We start from the raw sequence: 17,224 nt of genomic DNA, 5'->3' as shown, positions 1-17,224 counted from the left end.
TTTCCAATGATTTATGGTCCTTATTTATAAAGCTCTCACTCTCTCTGTCAAATGCTCTAATGACACATAAACATTTTTTTCTTGGATTATCATGAAGATGGGGAATTGAGAGTAATCACACACATGCACAAACACACACACACACATACATACCCCCAATACTCCATCTCTGTCCATAACACCCTTTAATACTAAAGACTGGCGTGGTTGTTTATCCAAAAAAATGGAAAAAAATTAAATTCATTCTCCTGCTGTATGGCTCTTTTATACCCTGTTCTTCTATCAGACCCTCTTATTTCAACATACTCTAGCTGACAACTGCTATATACCAATGAACTTTCAGAAAGATTCCAATTATAAGGTGGCCATATATAAGATTGTGTTCAGATGAGAAATTGTAGATTATCTTTAAAAGAAAAAGAATAAAATTATTCTGTTCTACAGTCATTAATTTTAAAAATATATCTAAACAGCTTGAAAGTAAGGGATTAACCCTGGACAATGATCTCTGGATGAATGACACTGTAATAATCGATAGCACTGTGGGAAAGGACACATTCTTTCTCGTCACGTGGGAAATCAAGCCTCCCAGTATTTTTCTCTGGAATCCCAATGGGACACTGACAGAAGGTTTCACACAGGACACTGTTTCCAAAATGGCCTATCTCAGCATTCCAGGAACTGCACAGGTAAGTGATCAGCTTTTAGACATTCTCTGAATTTCAAAGCTGAAATAAATTGTTTAACGTCATAAATGTGAGTATTGATGATTATATATCTACAAATTAATTTGTCATGCACTTTCCTTGCATTTGTAATCCTAAAGACTGTGGTGAATGGCAGGAAAAATAAAGAACTCTTACTTCAGGAGAAAATCTAACAAATACTCTCAGGAAAAACTATGGAAAGACTGTGCACTTAGTGTGCAGATTGTTGTTGAGGTCAATAAATAAGACCAAATGCAGAGTATCCAGTAATTAATTTTTTTTCCTTTTTTTAAATTGTTGGTTGTTCAAAACATTACATAGTTCTTGATATATCATATTTCACACTATGATTCAAGTGGGTTATGAACTCCCATTTTTACCCCATATAAAGATTGCAGAATCACATCAGTTACACTTCCATTGATTTACATATTGCCATACTCGTGTCTGTTGTATTCTGCTGCCTTTCCTATCCTCTACTATCCCCACTATCCTCCCCTTCCCTCCCCTCTTCTCTCTCTACACCCTCTACTGTAATTCATTTCTCCCACTTGTATTATTTTTCCCTTTCCCCTCACTTCCTCTTGTATGTAATTTTGTATAACCCTGAGGATCTCCTTCCATTTCCATTCAATTTCCCTTCTCTCTCCCTTTCCCTCCCACCTCTCATCCCTGTATAATATTAGTCATCTTCTCGTGCTCTTCCTCCCTACTCTGGTCTTAGTTACTCTCCTTATATCAAAGAAGACATTTGGCATTTGTTTTTTAGGGATTGGCTAGCTTCACTTAGCATAATCTGCTCTAATGCCATCCATTTCCCTCCAAATTCTATGATTTTGTCATTTTTAAATGCAGAGTAATACTCCATTGTGTATGAATACCACATTTTTTTTTATCATTCATCTACTGAAGGGCATCTAGGATGCTTCCACAGTCTTGCTATTGTGAATTGTGCTGCTATGAACATCGCTGTAGCAGTATCCCTGTAGCATGCTCTTTTTAGGTCTTTTGGGAATAGACCCAGAAGTGGAATAGCTGGGTCAAAGGGTGGTTCCATTCCCAGCTTTCCAAGAAATACTGCTTTCCAAATTGGTTGCACCAATTTGCAGTCCCACCAACAATGTACAAGTGTACCTTTTCCCCACATCCTCGCCAGCACTTGTTGTTGTTTGACTTCATAATGGCTGCCAATCTTACTGGAATGAGATGATATCTTAGGGTGGTTTTGATTTGCACTTCTATGACTGCTAGAGATGGTGAGCATTTTTTCATGTACTTGTTGATGGATTGTATGTCCTCCTCTGAGAAGTGTCCTTTCAGGTCCTTGGCCCATTTGTTGATTGGGTTATTTGTTATCTTAAGGTTTAATTTTTTGAGTTCTTTGTATACTCTGGATATTAGGGCTCTATCTGAAGTGTGAGGAGTAAAAATTTGTTCCCAGGATGTAGGCTCCCTATTTACCTCTCTTATTGTTTCTTTTGCTGAGAAAAAACTTTTTAGTTTGAGTAAACCCCATTTGTTCATTCTAGATATTAGTATGTAGGTCGTAGCCAACTTTTTCTTCTATCAGATGCCTTGTCTCTGATTTGATATCAAGCTCCTTGATCCATTTTGAGTTAACTTTTGTGCATGGCGAGAGAAAGGGATTCAGTTTCATTTTGTTGCATATGGATTTCCAGTTTTCCCAACACCATTTGTTGAAGATGCTATCCTTCCTCCATTGCATGCTTTTAGCCACTTTATCAAATATAAGAAAGTTGTAGTTTTGTGGGTTGGTTTCTGTGTCCTGTATTCTGTACCATTGGTCCACCCGCCTGTTTTGGTACCAGTACCATGCTGTTTTTGTTACTATTGCTCTGTAGTATAGTTTGAAGTCTGGTATCGCTATACCACCTGATTCACACTTCCTGCTTAGCATTGTTTTTGCTATTCTGGGTCTTTTATTTTTCCATATGAATTTCATGATTGCTTTCTCTATTTCTACAAGAAATGCCGTTGGGATTTTGATTGGCATTGCATTAAATCTATAGAGAAATTTTGGTAATATCGCCATTTTGATGATGTTAGTTCTTCCTATCTATGAACAGGGTATATTTTTCCATCTTCTAAGATCTTCTTCAATTTCTCTCCTTAGGGTTCTGTAGTTTTCATTGTATAAGTCTTTCACCTCTTTTGTTAGGTTGATTCCCAAGTATTTTATTATTTTTGAGGATATTGTGAATGGAGTGGTTGTCCTCATTTCCATTTCAGAGGATTTGTCGCTGATATACAGGAATGCCTTTGATTTATGTGTGTTGATTTTATATCCTGCCACTTTGCTGAATTCATTTATTAGCTCTAATAGTTTCTTTGTAGACCCTTTTGGGTCTGCTAGGTATAGAATCATGTCATCTGCAAATAGTGATAATTTAAGTTCTTCTTTTCCTATTTTTATGCCTTTAATTTCTTTCGTCCGTCTAATTGCTCTGGCCAGTGTTTCGAGGACTATGTTGAACAGAAGTGGTGAGAGAGAGCATCCCTGTCTTGTTCCAGGTTTTAGAGGGAATGCCTTCAATTTTTCTCCATTCAGAATGATGCTAGCCTGAGGCTTAGCATAGATTGCTTTTACAATGTTGAGGTATGTTCCTGTTATCCCTAGTTTTTCTAGAGTTTTGAACATAAAGGGATGCTGTACTTTGTCGAATGCTTTTTCCGCATCTATCGAGATGATCATATGGTTCTTATTTTTAAGTCTATTGATGTGGTGAATAACATTTATTGATTTCCGTATATTGAACCAGCCTTGCATACCAGGGATGAATCCTACTTGATCATGGTGCACAATTTTTTTGATATGTTTTTGTATCCGATTCACCAGAATTTTATTGAGGATTTTTGCATCTAGGTTCATTAGAGATATTGGTCTGTAGTTTTCTTTCTTTGAAGTGTCTTTGTCTGGTTTCGGAATCAGGGTGATGTTGGCCTCGTAGAATGAATTTGTAAGTTCTCCCTCTTTTTCTATTTCCTGAAATAGCTTGAAAAGTATTGGTATTAGTTCCTCTTTAAAGGTTTTGTAAAACTCTGCTGTATACCCATCCGGTCCTGGGCTTTTCTTAGTTGGTAGTCTTTTGATGGTTTCTTCTATTTCCTCCATTGATATTGGTCTGTTTAGGTTGTCTATATCCTCCTGACTCAATCTGGGCAGATCATATGACTTAAGAAATTTATCGATGCCTTCACTATCTTCTATTTTATTGGAGTATAAGGATTCAAAATAATTTCTGATTATCTTCTGTATTTCTGAAGTGTCTGTTGTGATATTGCGTTTTTCATCCCGTATGCTAGTAATTTGAGTTCTCTCTCTTCTTCTATTCGTTAGCATGGCTAAGGGTCTGTCGATCTTATTTATTTTTTCAAAGAACCAACTTTTAGTTTTATCAATTTTTTCAATTGTTTCTTTTGTTTCGATTTCATTAATTTCAGCTCTGATTTTAATTATTTCTTGCCTTCTATTTCTTTTGCTGCTGTTTTACTCTTCTTTTTCTAGGATTTTGAGATGAAGTATGAGATCATTTATTTGTTGGTTTTTTCTTTTTTTAAGGAATGAACTCCAAGCAATGAATTTTCCTCTTAGAACTGCTTTCAATGTGTCCCATAGATTTCGATATGTTGTGTCTGTGTTTTCATTTATCTCTATGAATTTTTTAATTTCCTCCTTGATGTCTTCTATAACCCATTGATCATTCAGTAACCTATTGTTCATTCTCCAAGTGATGCATGATTTTTCCTTCCTTCTTTTATCATTGATTTTCAGTTTCATTCCATTATGATCAGATAGGATGCATGGTATTATCTCTACTCCTTTATATTGTCTAAGAGTTGCCCTGTGACATAATATATGATCTATTTTTGAGAAGGATCCATGTGCTGCTGAGAAAAAAAGTGTAACTGCTTGATGTTGGGTGGTATATTCTATATATGTCAATTAATTCTAGGTTATTAATTGTGTTATTGAGTTCTATAGTTTCCTTATTCAACTTTTGTTTGGAAGATCTGTCCAGTGGTGAGAGAGGTGTGTTAAAGTCTCCCATGATTATTGTATGGTGGTCTATTAGACTCTTGAACTTGAGAAGAGTTTGTTTGATGAACATAGCTGCACCATTGTTTCGGGCATATATATTTATGATTGTTATGACTTGTTGGTGTATGATTCCCTTGAGCAGTATGTAGTGTCCCTCTTTATCCCTTTTGATTACCTTTGGCTTGAAATCTATTTTATTTGATATGGGTATGGACACTCCTGTTTGTTTCCAAAGTCCATATGAGTGATATGATTGTTCCCAACCTTTCACCTTCAGTCTATGTATGTCTTTTCCTATCAAATGCGTCTCCTGTAGGCAGCATATTGTTGGGTCATGTTTTGTGATCCATTCTACTAGCCTGTGTCTCTTAATTGGTGAGTTAAGCCATTAACATTTAGGGTTATTATTGAGATATGGGGTGTTCTTCCAGCCATATTTGTTTATTTATGTTACTAAACATGGTTTGTTTTCCTCTTTGATTATTTTCCCCCCTTTACTGTCCTACCTCCCACTGTTGGTTTTCATTGTTATTTTCCATTTCCTCTTCCTGTAATGTTTTGCCGAGGATTTTTTGGAGAGATGGTTTTCTAGCTGCAAATTCTTTTAACTTTTGTTTATCGTGGAAGGTTTTAATTTCATCTTCCATCCTGAAGCTTAATTTTTCTGGATACACAATTCTTGGTTGGAACCCATTTTCTTTCAGTGTTTGAAATATGTTATTCCAGGTTCTTCTAGCTTTCAGAGTCTGTGTTGAGAGATCAGCTGTTATCCTGATTGGTTGATCTCTAAATGTAATCTGCTTCCTTTCTCTTGTAGCTTTTAAAATTCTCTCCTTATTCTGTATGTTGGGCATCTTCATTATAATGTGTCTAGGTGTGGATCTCTTATGATTTTTCACATTTGGCATCCTGTAGGCTTCTAGGTTTTGGGATTCTGTCTCATTCTTCAACTCTGGGAAGTTTTCTCGTATTATTTCATTGAATAGATTGTTTATTCCTTTGGTTTGGAGCTCTGTGCCTTCCTGTATCCCAATGACTCTTAAGTTTGGTCTCTTTATGTTATCCCATATTTCTTGGATGTTCTGCTCATTGTTTCTTAACAGTCTTCCTGAGCTGTCTATGTTCTTTTCAATTTGAAATACTTTGTCTTCATTGTCTGATGTTCTATCTTCTAAGTGTTCTACTCTGCTGGTAGTATTCTCAATTGAGTTTTTAGTTGGTTTATTGCTTCCTGCATTTCTAGGATTTCTGTTTGTTTGTTTTTTATAACCTCTATCTCCCTGTATAGTTGATCTTTTGCTTCCTAGATTTGTTTATGTAATTCATTGTTGAAGTGATCTTTCTTTGTCTGATTTTGCTGTCTAATGTCTTCCTTGAGACTCCAGATCATCTGAAGCATGTATATCCTGAATTCTTTATCTGACATTCCATCTGCTGCAGCTATTACCTCTTCTAACGTTGAGTTGACCTGCATTGCTTGTGGTCCTTTTTTTCCTTGTCTCTTCATACTGTTCGCATTTCTTTTTGCTTGGTGAAACTGTTGTGTTATTGAATTTTCCCCCTATATATTTGTATTGCTCTTGTATAGTTGCAAAGTCTCCCATGCAGGCGCGGGCGGCGGCTCTGCTCCTCCTCCAATTGTGGCAATGTGCCTACCACACCGGCAGGCCGCTGGGCCTGTTCTGCCGGTGGTAGCAGTTCCGCCTACTTTACAGGCGCGGGCAGCGGCTCTGCCCCTCTGAAGGCCGCTGGGCCTGTTGTGCCGGTGGGTCGCAGGTCTGCCTACCTTGTAGGCGTGGGCGGCGACTCTGCCCCTCCGCGGGTCACTGGGCCTGTTCTGTCTGTCGGTTGCAAGCCTGGCCTGTTCTGTTGGTGGTCGCAGTTCCGCCTACCTTGCAGGCGCTGGGGGGGGGGGGCAGCTCTGCATCTCTGCAGGCCGCTGGGCCTGTTCTGCTGGTGGGTCACAGGTCCGCCTACCTTGCAGGTGCGTGGGGCAGCTCTGCCACTCTGAGGGTTGCTAGGCCTGTTCTGCGGGTGGGTGACAGGTCCGCCTACATTGCAGGCGCGGGGGGTGGGGGGCGGCTCTGCCCTTCTGCAGGCTGCTGGGCCTGTTCTGCCGGTGGGTCGCAGTTCTCCCTACCTTGCAGGCGTGGGGGGAGGGGGCTGCTCTGCCCCTCAGCAGGCCGCTGGGCCTATTCTCCAGTAATTATTTTTTTCCAAATTAGTTCTCACACAATATAAGACACCATGCATGACAATAATGAGAGTACCTGCCTGAACCTTAACTCACATCATTTTAAAACCTCAAACCATCAAAAACCTGTTCATCATTCTTCACACTTCTAAGATTTGTTGTAGATTTGCATAGTAGGAACCAGGATATCATTTAACTCGGGAAACTTACTATCTTTCCACTGGAAATTTTAGGTGGGCACTTGGACTTACAGTCTTCAGGCCAAAGCAAACACAGAAACATTAACCATGACAGTAACGTCTCGGGCAGCAAGTTCTTCTGTGCCTCCAATCACAGTGAATGCTAAAATGAACAAAGACACAAACAGTTTCCCCAGCCCGATGATCGTCTATGCACAAGTTCTCCAAGGGTATCTCCCCATTCTTGGAGCCAGTGTGACTGCGATCATTGAATCAAACGATGGAAAAACACAAGTTTTGGAACTTTTGGACAATGGTGCAGGTAATTCACCGGTTTTATGAATAAGCCTATATTTCATAACTCAGGATATGGTAAGGGTCCGTGTGGCATCATGGGTCAGCAAGACAGAATCCCATGGAACGGAAGAACAGCAGGAAATTCTATCAGATAAAACCTACAATCAATGATGTTGACAATAAATGTTATTTGTTGTTATTATTATTGTTTGTCATTCGTTTATCAGCCAATGTCTGTCACCATTTAAGTAGATCTCATTCAGGAGGTTGAGGACATCATCAAAAAAATGTGCTCAGGGAGGGTGAAGCACAAGCAGCCAGATGAGATCTAGTGGTAGAACCTGGGCTTCTGGTAGGAAAAGGGAGAAAAACAAGAGTAATTCCCAACAGCTCAAAAAAAGACAGACTAGAGCCAAGGCCCAGAGGCAACCAGAGCTACCACAAAGAGGGAGGCGGCATCAGATAATAGGTCTTAGTGACAGAAAACAGGACCTGCGAGCCAATTTCTGTCTCCCTGGTTCATGTTGGTGTGTGGTGCTTATATATCCTTTCCAGAGCCTGGATGGTCCTAGACAATGGAACCTTCTGGTAAGAGGTCAGTGAACAAGGAAATCAGCAATTTGATACACATCTAAATTATTACAGATTTGTATCAGTACCTTTCACAATGTAATTTATTCAGTCTTTTGATAAATAAAGTCTTTTTTTGTATAGATAAAGTCTTCAACTAGAGTTGGCAAAATATTCTGACATGCAACTTAATTTCCTTCTTCAGGCATACCAATATTTACATCACTGTCCTTTGCTTTTTCTTTCCCTTTCCACAAAACTATCTGCAGTACATAAAACCTATCTTTATCTTGTTTGATTTTTTAGCATTTTACCAGATGAATATTTAGCTAATTGCAAAGTGTCTAGTTTGAAATGCCTTTGCCTAAGAAGGAATTGGTGATTAACAATGACTTACTGCAGGCATTCTCAAACTTTAGCATACAGGGAATAATCTGGAGAGTTTAATTAAAATATGGAATGCCAAGGCCTTTCCCTAGGTAGTATGAGAAATTTACGTGCCTGAAAACCCCTATACTTATAGAGATACAGATAGTGGAGGTTCAAGGACCTCACTTAGTACCCTCTGATTTAGAATTTATACCCCACAAGATATGTGTTTTGCAATATAACAGGTGACAACAATGCTAGTGTTATCAAGAAGTATACTTATAATATAGTGTTCCTGAAATCCTCCAATTTTTATTCCAATAGAAGATGGGATTTTTCTGTGTCAGAACAGAAAATTAATGGATCAGCAAAGACCAGAGAAAAGAAAAAGGAAGAGTTGTTGAAGATAAAGCAAAACAAGTAATTGTAGTTGGCATGAGTGAGAATTAGATCCTACACAAAGTCACTTTATTTTTTCCTACTGTGGACCTTTTTTTATTTAAATACAGGGATGACATATGACTAGATAAATTAATATGACTAGATAAATTAAGGTGAAAGCAAAGCAAATGGCAGAGAATTGGTAAGAGTAGTACCATAAAATATATTTAAATTGATAAAGGATAAAAATATGAGATATTTATGTATTTATTATACATACACAAATATAAATGTGTGTATATGTGGTATATGGATATAAAGGTATAAAAATAACTTGAGTATCAATTCAACAATATATTGAGCTGACAGAGCATAATGGAAATATTCTCCAAAAGATTAAACCCTAAATATGAAGCCTGGTCGAGAGGATATGTTATAGAGGCCACAGCTTGTTGGTTTGGAAAATGCATGAATTTCTCTTTGTATTTACAATCATTTATTTCTTAATTTCTATGATAAGGTGCTGATTCTTTCAAAGATGACGGGGTCTACTCCAGGTATTTTACATCTTATTCAGAAAATGGCAGATATAACTTAAAAGTGCGGGCTCACGGAGGAACAGACTCTGCCAGTCGAAGCTTGCGGCACTCACTGAATAGAGCTGCCTATATACCAGGCTGGGTGGTAGATGGTGAGTAGCTCCTGGCGGCTGAATTCATGCACAGACAGAATCATATTTGGGGTTTGATATAATTGAGGCTTCAAACATCTTACAACTCACAATATAGCTTTTCCCACTTCTGGAATGAAGTTCTTAGCTAATTCACTAAATTAATCTGGGCTTTGAAATCATGCCTGGCACCTAAAAACTGTTAGCTAGAATTATGTTAGTTTGGGAAACTTTCATGATGTCAACAAAAATATGCCAAATTTTCAGCTCAGGACATGAAAACAAATCAATATGTTATGAGCCTAAGTAGAAGCAGAATTTATCCTTTAGATTACATGTGCTATTAAAAATAATCATTTATTTGTGATGGTGTTTTCTGGTTTGTTTGCTTTTAAACTGCTTTTATATTTTAAAAGTTAATATGTATATTATGGGAAACAGGAAAACAGAAGCAAAGAACAAAGTCGTGGAGTCACAAGTAGCTTAGCTAGACATGTCCTTTCAGAACCTGCATGTCCGTATACAACATCTCATTTTGTGTGACTGAAATCATAGTGTGAATCAGGCTTTTCTGTGTATCATAAATATTCACCAATTCAAAATCCCAAAGCTACATGAGTATTTTTGATAACCAAGAATACACTATAGCAATAACTTCTGTTAGAAAAAAAAATTGTACCCCTGCCTTTCCTGGGACAAAATTTTCACTGAAGGCAGAAATGACAACAGGTCTCTAGATAGATATATTGGCAAAGTTACAACTACAATAATATATTCCCTTACTGCTCAATTTAAAATGAGACATAAAGCAACAGATACACCAAGCATAATGTTTCTCAGAAGGTTCACTGTCAGATTTCTACTACTAAAATACTGGCAAGAGAGCATGTTCCCAGTGAATTGAAGTATTCCTACAGTACAGCCAGAAGTTGCACACACATCAGTAGCTCACATCAAAATGAAAATCAGTGATTGCTCCCATGACTTCGGAATGCATTACAATTCTTCTTACACATATACAGCACAATTTTTCATATCTCTGATAGTATGTAAATTATGCTCACACCAATTCGTGTTTTCTTACATGTACTTTGAATAATGATGTCCATCACATTTCACCATCCTTGATAACCCCCTGACTCCTCCCTTCCCTTTCCACCCCTCTGCCCTATCTAGAGTTCATCTATTCCTCCCATGCTTCCCCCTCCCTACCCCACTATGAATCAGCCTTCTTATATAAGAGAAAACATTCCACATTTGTTCTTTTTAGGACTGGCTAATTTCACTTAGCATTTCTTCTCCAGTGTCATCAATTGACCTGCAAGTGCCATGATTTTTTCTCCTTTATTGCCGAGTAATATTCCTTGTGTATATATGCCACATTTTTTCTATCCATTCATCTATTGAAGGGCATATAGGTTGGTTCCACAGTTTACCTATTATGAATTGTGCTGCTATAAGCATTGATGTGGCTGTGTCCCTGTAGTATGCTGTTTTTAAGTCCTTTGAGTGTAGACCGAGGAGAGATATAGCTGGGTCAAATGGTGGTTCCATTCCCAGTTTTCCAAGGAATCTCCATACTGCTTTCCATATTGGCTGCACCAATTTACAGTCCCATCAGCATTGTATGAATGTAGCTTATTCCCCACATCCTCGCCAACACTTATTGTTGTTTGTCTTCATAATAGCTGCCATTCTGACTAGAGTGAGCTGATATCTTAGAGTGGTTTTGATTTGCATTTCTCTAATTGCTAGAGATGATGAACATTTTCTCATATATTTGTTGATTGATTGTATATCCTCTTCTGAGAAGTGTCTGTTCATGGTCCTTGGCCCATTTATTGATTGGGTTATTTGTTTCTTGGTGTTTAACTTTTTGAGTTCTTTATATATCCTAGAGATTAGTGCTCTATCTGATGTGTGAGGGGTAAAAATTTGCTCCTAAGATGTAAGCTTTCTGTTCATCTCACAGATTGTTTCTTTTGCTGACAAGAAACTTTTTAGTTTGAATCCATCCCATTTATTGATTCTTGGTTTTAATTCTTGTGCTATAGGAGGCTTATTAAGGAAGTTGAGGCCAATTCCCCCATGATGGAGATTAGGGCCCACTTTTTCTTCTATTAGACGCAGGATCTCTGGTTGTATTCCTAGGTCCTTGATTCACTTTGAGTTGAGTTTTGAATATGGTGAGAGATAGCAGTTTAATTTCTTTTAGATAAGGATGGATTTCCAGTTTTCCCCATACAATTTGTTGAAGAGACTATCTTTTCTTCAATGCATGTTTTTGGTGCCTTTGTCTAAGATAATTGTAATTTTGTGGGTTAGTCTCTGTGTCCTCTATTCTGTACCATTGGTCTACCAGTCTGTTTTGATGCCACTACCATACTGTTTTTGTTACTATTGCTCTGTAGTATAGTTTAAGGTCTGGTATAGTGATGCCACCTGCTTCACTCTTCCTGCTAAGGATTGCTTTAGCTATTCAGGGTCTCTTATTTTTCCAGATGAATTTCATGATTGCTTCTTCTATTTCTATGAGTAATGCCATAGGGATTTTTATTGGAAGTGCATTAAATCTGTATAGTGCTTTTGGTAGTATGATCATTTTGATAATATTAATTCTGCCAATCCAAGAGCATGGTAGGTCTTTCCATTTTCTAAGGTATTCTTTGATTTCTTTCCTTAGGGTTCTGTAGGTTTCATCGTATTGCACTTTCACCTCTTTTGATAAGTTGATTCTCAAGTTTTTTTGTTTTGGGGGTTTTTTTGCAGCTCTTATAAATGGGGTTGTTTTCCTCTCAGAGGATTTGTCGCTGATATACAGAAATTCCTTTGATTTATGGGTGTTGATTTTGTATTCTGCTACTTTGCTGAATTCATTTACTAGTTCTTTAAGTTCTGGTGGAGCTTTTGGGGTCTTCTAGGTGTAGAATCATATCATCAGCAAATAGTGATAATTTAAGTTCTTTTCCTATACATATCCCTTTAATTTCTTTCATCTGTCTCATTGCTCTGGCCAGTGTTTCAAGAACTATGCTAAATAGAAGTGGTGAAAGAGGGCATCCTTGTCTTGTTCCAGTTTTTAGAGGGAATGCCTTCAATTTTTCTCCATTTAGAATGATGTTGGCCTGGGGCTTAGCATAGAGAGCCTTTAGGATGTCTGGTTGTAAATTCTTTTTAACTTTTTTTTATCAGGGAAGGTTTTTATTTCAATGTCAAATTTAAAGCTTAATTTTGCTGGTTACAAGATTCTTGGTTGGCATCCATTTACTTTCAGAACTTGATCTATGTTATTCCAGAATCTTTTAGTTTTTAGGGTTGAAAAATCTGCACATAACCTGATTGGTTTTCCCCTGAATGTAATCTGATTCCTTTCTCTCATGGCTTTTAAGATTCTCTCTTTATTCTGTATGCTGGGCATTTTCATTATAATGTGCCTTGGTGTGGATCTGTTTTGATTTTGTACATTTGGTGTCCTGTAAGCCTCTTGAATTTGGTTTTCCAATTTATTTTTCATGTTTGGAAATTTTTCTGATAGTACTTCATTGACTAGATTGTTCATTCCTTTGGTTTGGAACTTTGGGCCTTCCTCTATCCCAATAATTCTTAAATTTGGTCTTTTTATGCTATCCCATATTTCTTGAATGTTCTGCTCATGGTTTCTTACCATTTTCCTTGTGCAGTCTACATTACTTTTCACGATTATATACTTTGTCTTCATTGTCTGGGGTCCTGTCTTCCAAGTAGTCTAATCTATTGGTGATGCTTTCAATTAAGCTTTTAATTTGGTTCATAGTTTCTTTCATTTCAAGGATTTCTGTTTGGTTTTTCTTTAGAACCTCTTTCTCCCTATTGAACTAAACTTTTGCTTCCTGAATTTGTTTATGTAACTCTTTGTCAAAATGATCTTTTGCTGCTCATATTTGCTCTCTTATATCATCCTTTAATTCACAGAACATTTTAATTACGTGCAGCCTGAACTCCTTTGTTGTAATTTCATCTGTTTTTCTGGCCATGGATTCTAATAATGTGGTATCTTGATTTGTTTGGGGCACTTTTATCCCTTGTCTTTCCATGTTGCTCAGGTATCTTCTTTTCCAGCTCTGAGGATCTGAGGCATTCCCATGTTTACCCTATAGGATTGTAATGCCCCTATAGGGTTCCAATACCTCACCTTTGAGGGGAAGGACAATGTTAACAGATCCCAATATAAACAAAATACCACCTGGTTATCTGATGTTCTAAACTGGTAGTTGCCACAACTAAAGATGGTTATGGAGGTCCAGCAGAATGCATTCAATTTACAGTACATATATAAAGCACAAATTTTTATGTCTCTTATTGTATACAAAGTAGAGTCACACCATTCGTGTCTTCATATGTGTACTTAGGATAATGATGTCCATGTCATTCCACCATCTTTCCTACCCCCAAAACTTCTCCCCCCTCTCCCTCCCCTTTGCCTATCTAGAGTTCCTCCATATTTCCCATGCTCCCTCATCCATCCCCATTATGGATCAGCATCTACATATCAGAGAAAATATTCAGACTTTGGCTTACTTCACTTAGAATAATATTCTTCAATTCCATCATTTACCTGCAAATGCCATGATTTATTCTCTTTTCATGTGGAGTAATATTACATTGTGTATATATACCACATTTTATTTATCCATTCATCTACTGAAGGGCATAAAGGTTGGTTCCACAATTTAGCTATTGTGATTGTGCTGCTATAAACATTGATGTGGCTGCTTCACTGCAGTATGCTGTTTTGGGATATAGACCAAGGAGTGGGATTGCTGTGTCAAATGGTGGTTCCATTCTAAGTTTTCCAAGGAATCTCCATACTGCTTTTCATATTGGCTGCACCAATTTTAGTCCCACTGGAAATGTGTGAGTCTGCCTTTTTCCCCACATCCTTGACAACATATATTGTTGTCTGTATTCTTAATAGCTGCCATTCTGACTGGAGTGAGATGAAATCTTAGAGTAGTTTTGATTTTAATTTCTCTAATTGCTAGAGATATTGAACATTTTTTCATATATTTTTTGATTGATTCTATATCATCTCCTGAGAAGTGTCTGTTAAGTTGCTTGGATCATTTACTCATTGGTGTTTTTTGTTTTGTTTTGGTGTTAATATTTTTGAGTTCTTTATATATCCTAGAAATTAGTGCTCTATCTGATGTGTGTGTGGTAAAAATTTGCTCCCAAAATGCAGGCTCTCTATTCACATCACTTATTGTTTCTTTTGCTGAGAAGAAGCTTTTAAGTTTGAGTCCATCCCATTTATTGATTCTTGATTTTATTTTTTGCACTATAGGAGTCTTATTAAGGAAGTTGGGACCTAATCCAATATGATGGAGATTTGGGCCTACTTTTTCTTCTGTTAGGCACAGGGTCTCTGGTTTTATTCCTAGGTCCTTGATCCACTTTGAGTTGAGTTTTGTGCGTGGTGAGATATTGGGGCTTAATTTCATTTGGCTGCATAAGGATTTCCAGTTTTCCCAGCACCATTTGTTGAAGAGGCTATCTTTTCTCCAATGTATGTTTTGGCACCTTTGTCTAATATGAGATAATTGTATTTATGTATGTTTCTCTTTGTCCTCTATTCTCTACCATTGGTCTACAAGTCTATTTTGGCAAGAACAATCCTTCCTGTGAATTTTAACACAAAGCGTATTCAGAGTGTTATTTAACTAACTGTCCTTTTGTCATACACTGGAATGATTTCATTAAATCAAAAGAAAAAATGTATACAGCAAGGTGATGATAGCATTCTTTGCTAACTTTGCTTTGCATAGTTACTTCTCTTGTGACTTTTAGGGGCTTTTTCTTAAATTAGAATACCATCATAAATATTATTCCTTAGCACTTGCAGCATGGAGTGGTTGAAAGGAAACTGGCTTTTCCCCAGGTATATTCCAGCCTGAAGATAATTTGAAGAATAAAGCAACACTTTTTTAAAGGCATATATTGAATTATTGAATTATTATATACCTTTATTCTTGTTTAGTGTAGTCCTCAATTTAGAGCAATTTTTTTATCCTAAAGGATACTAAAACGTGAATTATCCCAGCAATTGGTGCTTATGATTGTGTCAGAAGACTTAGTAACAATCTGACTATACATAGGAAGAGGGGAAAAACTAGTGGGATGAAGAAGGTGATTTATTTGCTAACTTTGAACTAGTGAATTTTTAATACAGGGATAATTGAAGTGAACCCACCAAGACCCGAAACTAATGAGGATACTCAGGCAATATTGGAGAATTTCAGCCGAACAGCATCTGGAGGTGCATTTGTGGTATCAAATGTTCCAGGCACTACAAATGCTCCCTTGCCTGACCTGTTCCCTCCAAGTCAAATCACAGACCTTGATGCCACACCTGAGGGTGATCAGATCAACCTAACATGGACAGCACCAGGAGATAATTTTGATGTCGGAACAGGTAAGCATAAAGTATCATGTGGTTTCAACTTAAGTTAAAGGTGCTCATTGCAAAAGCAAGGGTGTATGAGCAGGTTAGGGAAGAACAATTTTTGACTGACAGCTCACTGAACTTTTAATTTTATAATCTGATTTTTTTAATCAATCAAACATGAGATATTTTAATATGGTTTTACTTCTCATGCAAAGATAGTAGCATTTGGCAGAGCTTAAAAGTCAGAATTCAGGTTTCTTTAAAAAGCAGTAATGTTTTTTATGTGAGTATACACTATGCATAAGTAAACAACATTTTTGAGAGTAAATGGAAAGAAATTTACTATGGTATCTATGCTACAGTTACTAAACTGCCTGTACCTTCTTTTCCTAGTCCAAGAGTATATCATAAGAATAAGTGGAAGTATCATTGATCTAAGAGACAATTTTGATGATGCACTTCAAGTTAACACTACTGACCTATCACCAAAAGAGGCGAACTCCAAGGAAACCTTTGCATTTAAACCAGGAAACATCTCAGAAGAAAACATAACCCACATATTCATTGCCATTCAAAGTATAGACAAAAGCAGTTTGAAATCAAAAGTATCCAATATTGCACAAGTGGCTTTGTTTATCCCTAAAGTAGATCCTGGTCCTGATGAAAGCCAACCAAATCCTAATCCTGGTGAAAGTCATCCTAATCATAATTCTGGAGTTAATATTTCTACAGTGGTGCTATCAGTGGTGGGGTCTGTTGTCGTTGTTAGTATTATTTTAAGTACCACTATTTGTATCTTAAAGAAGAGAAACTCCTCAAGAAGACCTAGAACAGAGTTTTAAAAAACAAAAGCAATATGAGTAAGGATACTTCTGAACATTTAAATTTATCCTGTGTGATAATAAACTATTAAAGATAACTTTAAGAGGCCTGGAAAGGATAGTTTGATTAAATATAAACTGCCAATACTAAAGTTTAATAATTTATTCACTAAATTTAACATAAATTGGGATGAATAAAGACCTTTTTCACGTTAACCTCCAGTTGTGTACTATTTTTTTGTAATGCAAAATTTTCAGAAATAATATTGTCAAATTTCATGAAGAAGTTAAAATTGTCAATTTAATCAGTGAAAGCACAAGTGCAAAAACCAAATAAATGATATTTGTGAAAAATGACCTTGGTTTGGGTGCCATTGGTATAAATTAATGGCATTATATTCACCTAAAAGCTCTGCTATAGCAATACAATTGCTAAGATCAGGTTTGCTGCAATTCAAGAATATGGAAGCTACCAGTAAAAAAAAGAAAATCAGTACCACTTGTCAACCATAGTTTTTCCTGATTTCAGTTCAATATAAACATATACCTCTT

At 37.0% G+C, this 17,224-nt stretch overlaps 1 protein-coding gene across 1 annotated transcript in view; it reads left to right on the top strand.

The window, feature by feature from the left end:
• The window catches only part of LOC308655908 (calcium-activated chloride channel regulator 4-like), a gene marked incomplete at both ends in the record, with an annotated part of 40,337 nt that extends 23,644 nt beyond the window's left edge, over positions 1-16,693 (top strand). Inside the window, 5 exons of the mRNA XM_081306330.1 lie at positions 474-689; positions 7,195-7,462; positions 9,278-9,448; positions 15,636-15,878; positions 16,245-16,693. Of these exons, the coding sequence (XP_081162456.1) occupies positions 474-689; positions 7,195-7,462; positions 9,278-9,448; positions 15,636-15,878; positions 16,245-16,693 (1,347 nt within the window). The remainder of the gene's footprint in view (positions 1-473; positions 690-7,194; positions 7,463-9,277; positions 9,449-15,635; positions 15,879-16,244) is intronic.
• Between the last annotated feature and the right edge of the window lie 531 nt (positions 16,694-17,224).

This window comes from Spermophilus citellus (genome assembly GCF_964194105.1).
Source record: "Spermophilus citellus genome assembly, chromosome: 9".
NCBI lineage: Eukaryota > Metazoa > Chordata > Mammalia > Rodentia > Sciuridae > Spermophilus > Spermophilus citellus.
The sequence above is the reverse complement of the archived record's forward strand: the minus strand, read 5'-3'. Positions and strand labels throughout refer to the sequence as shown.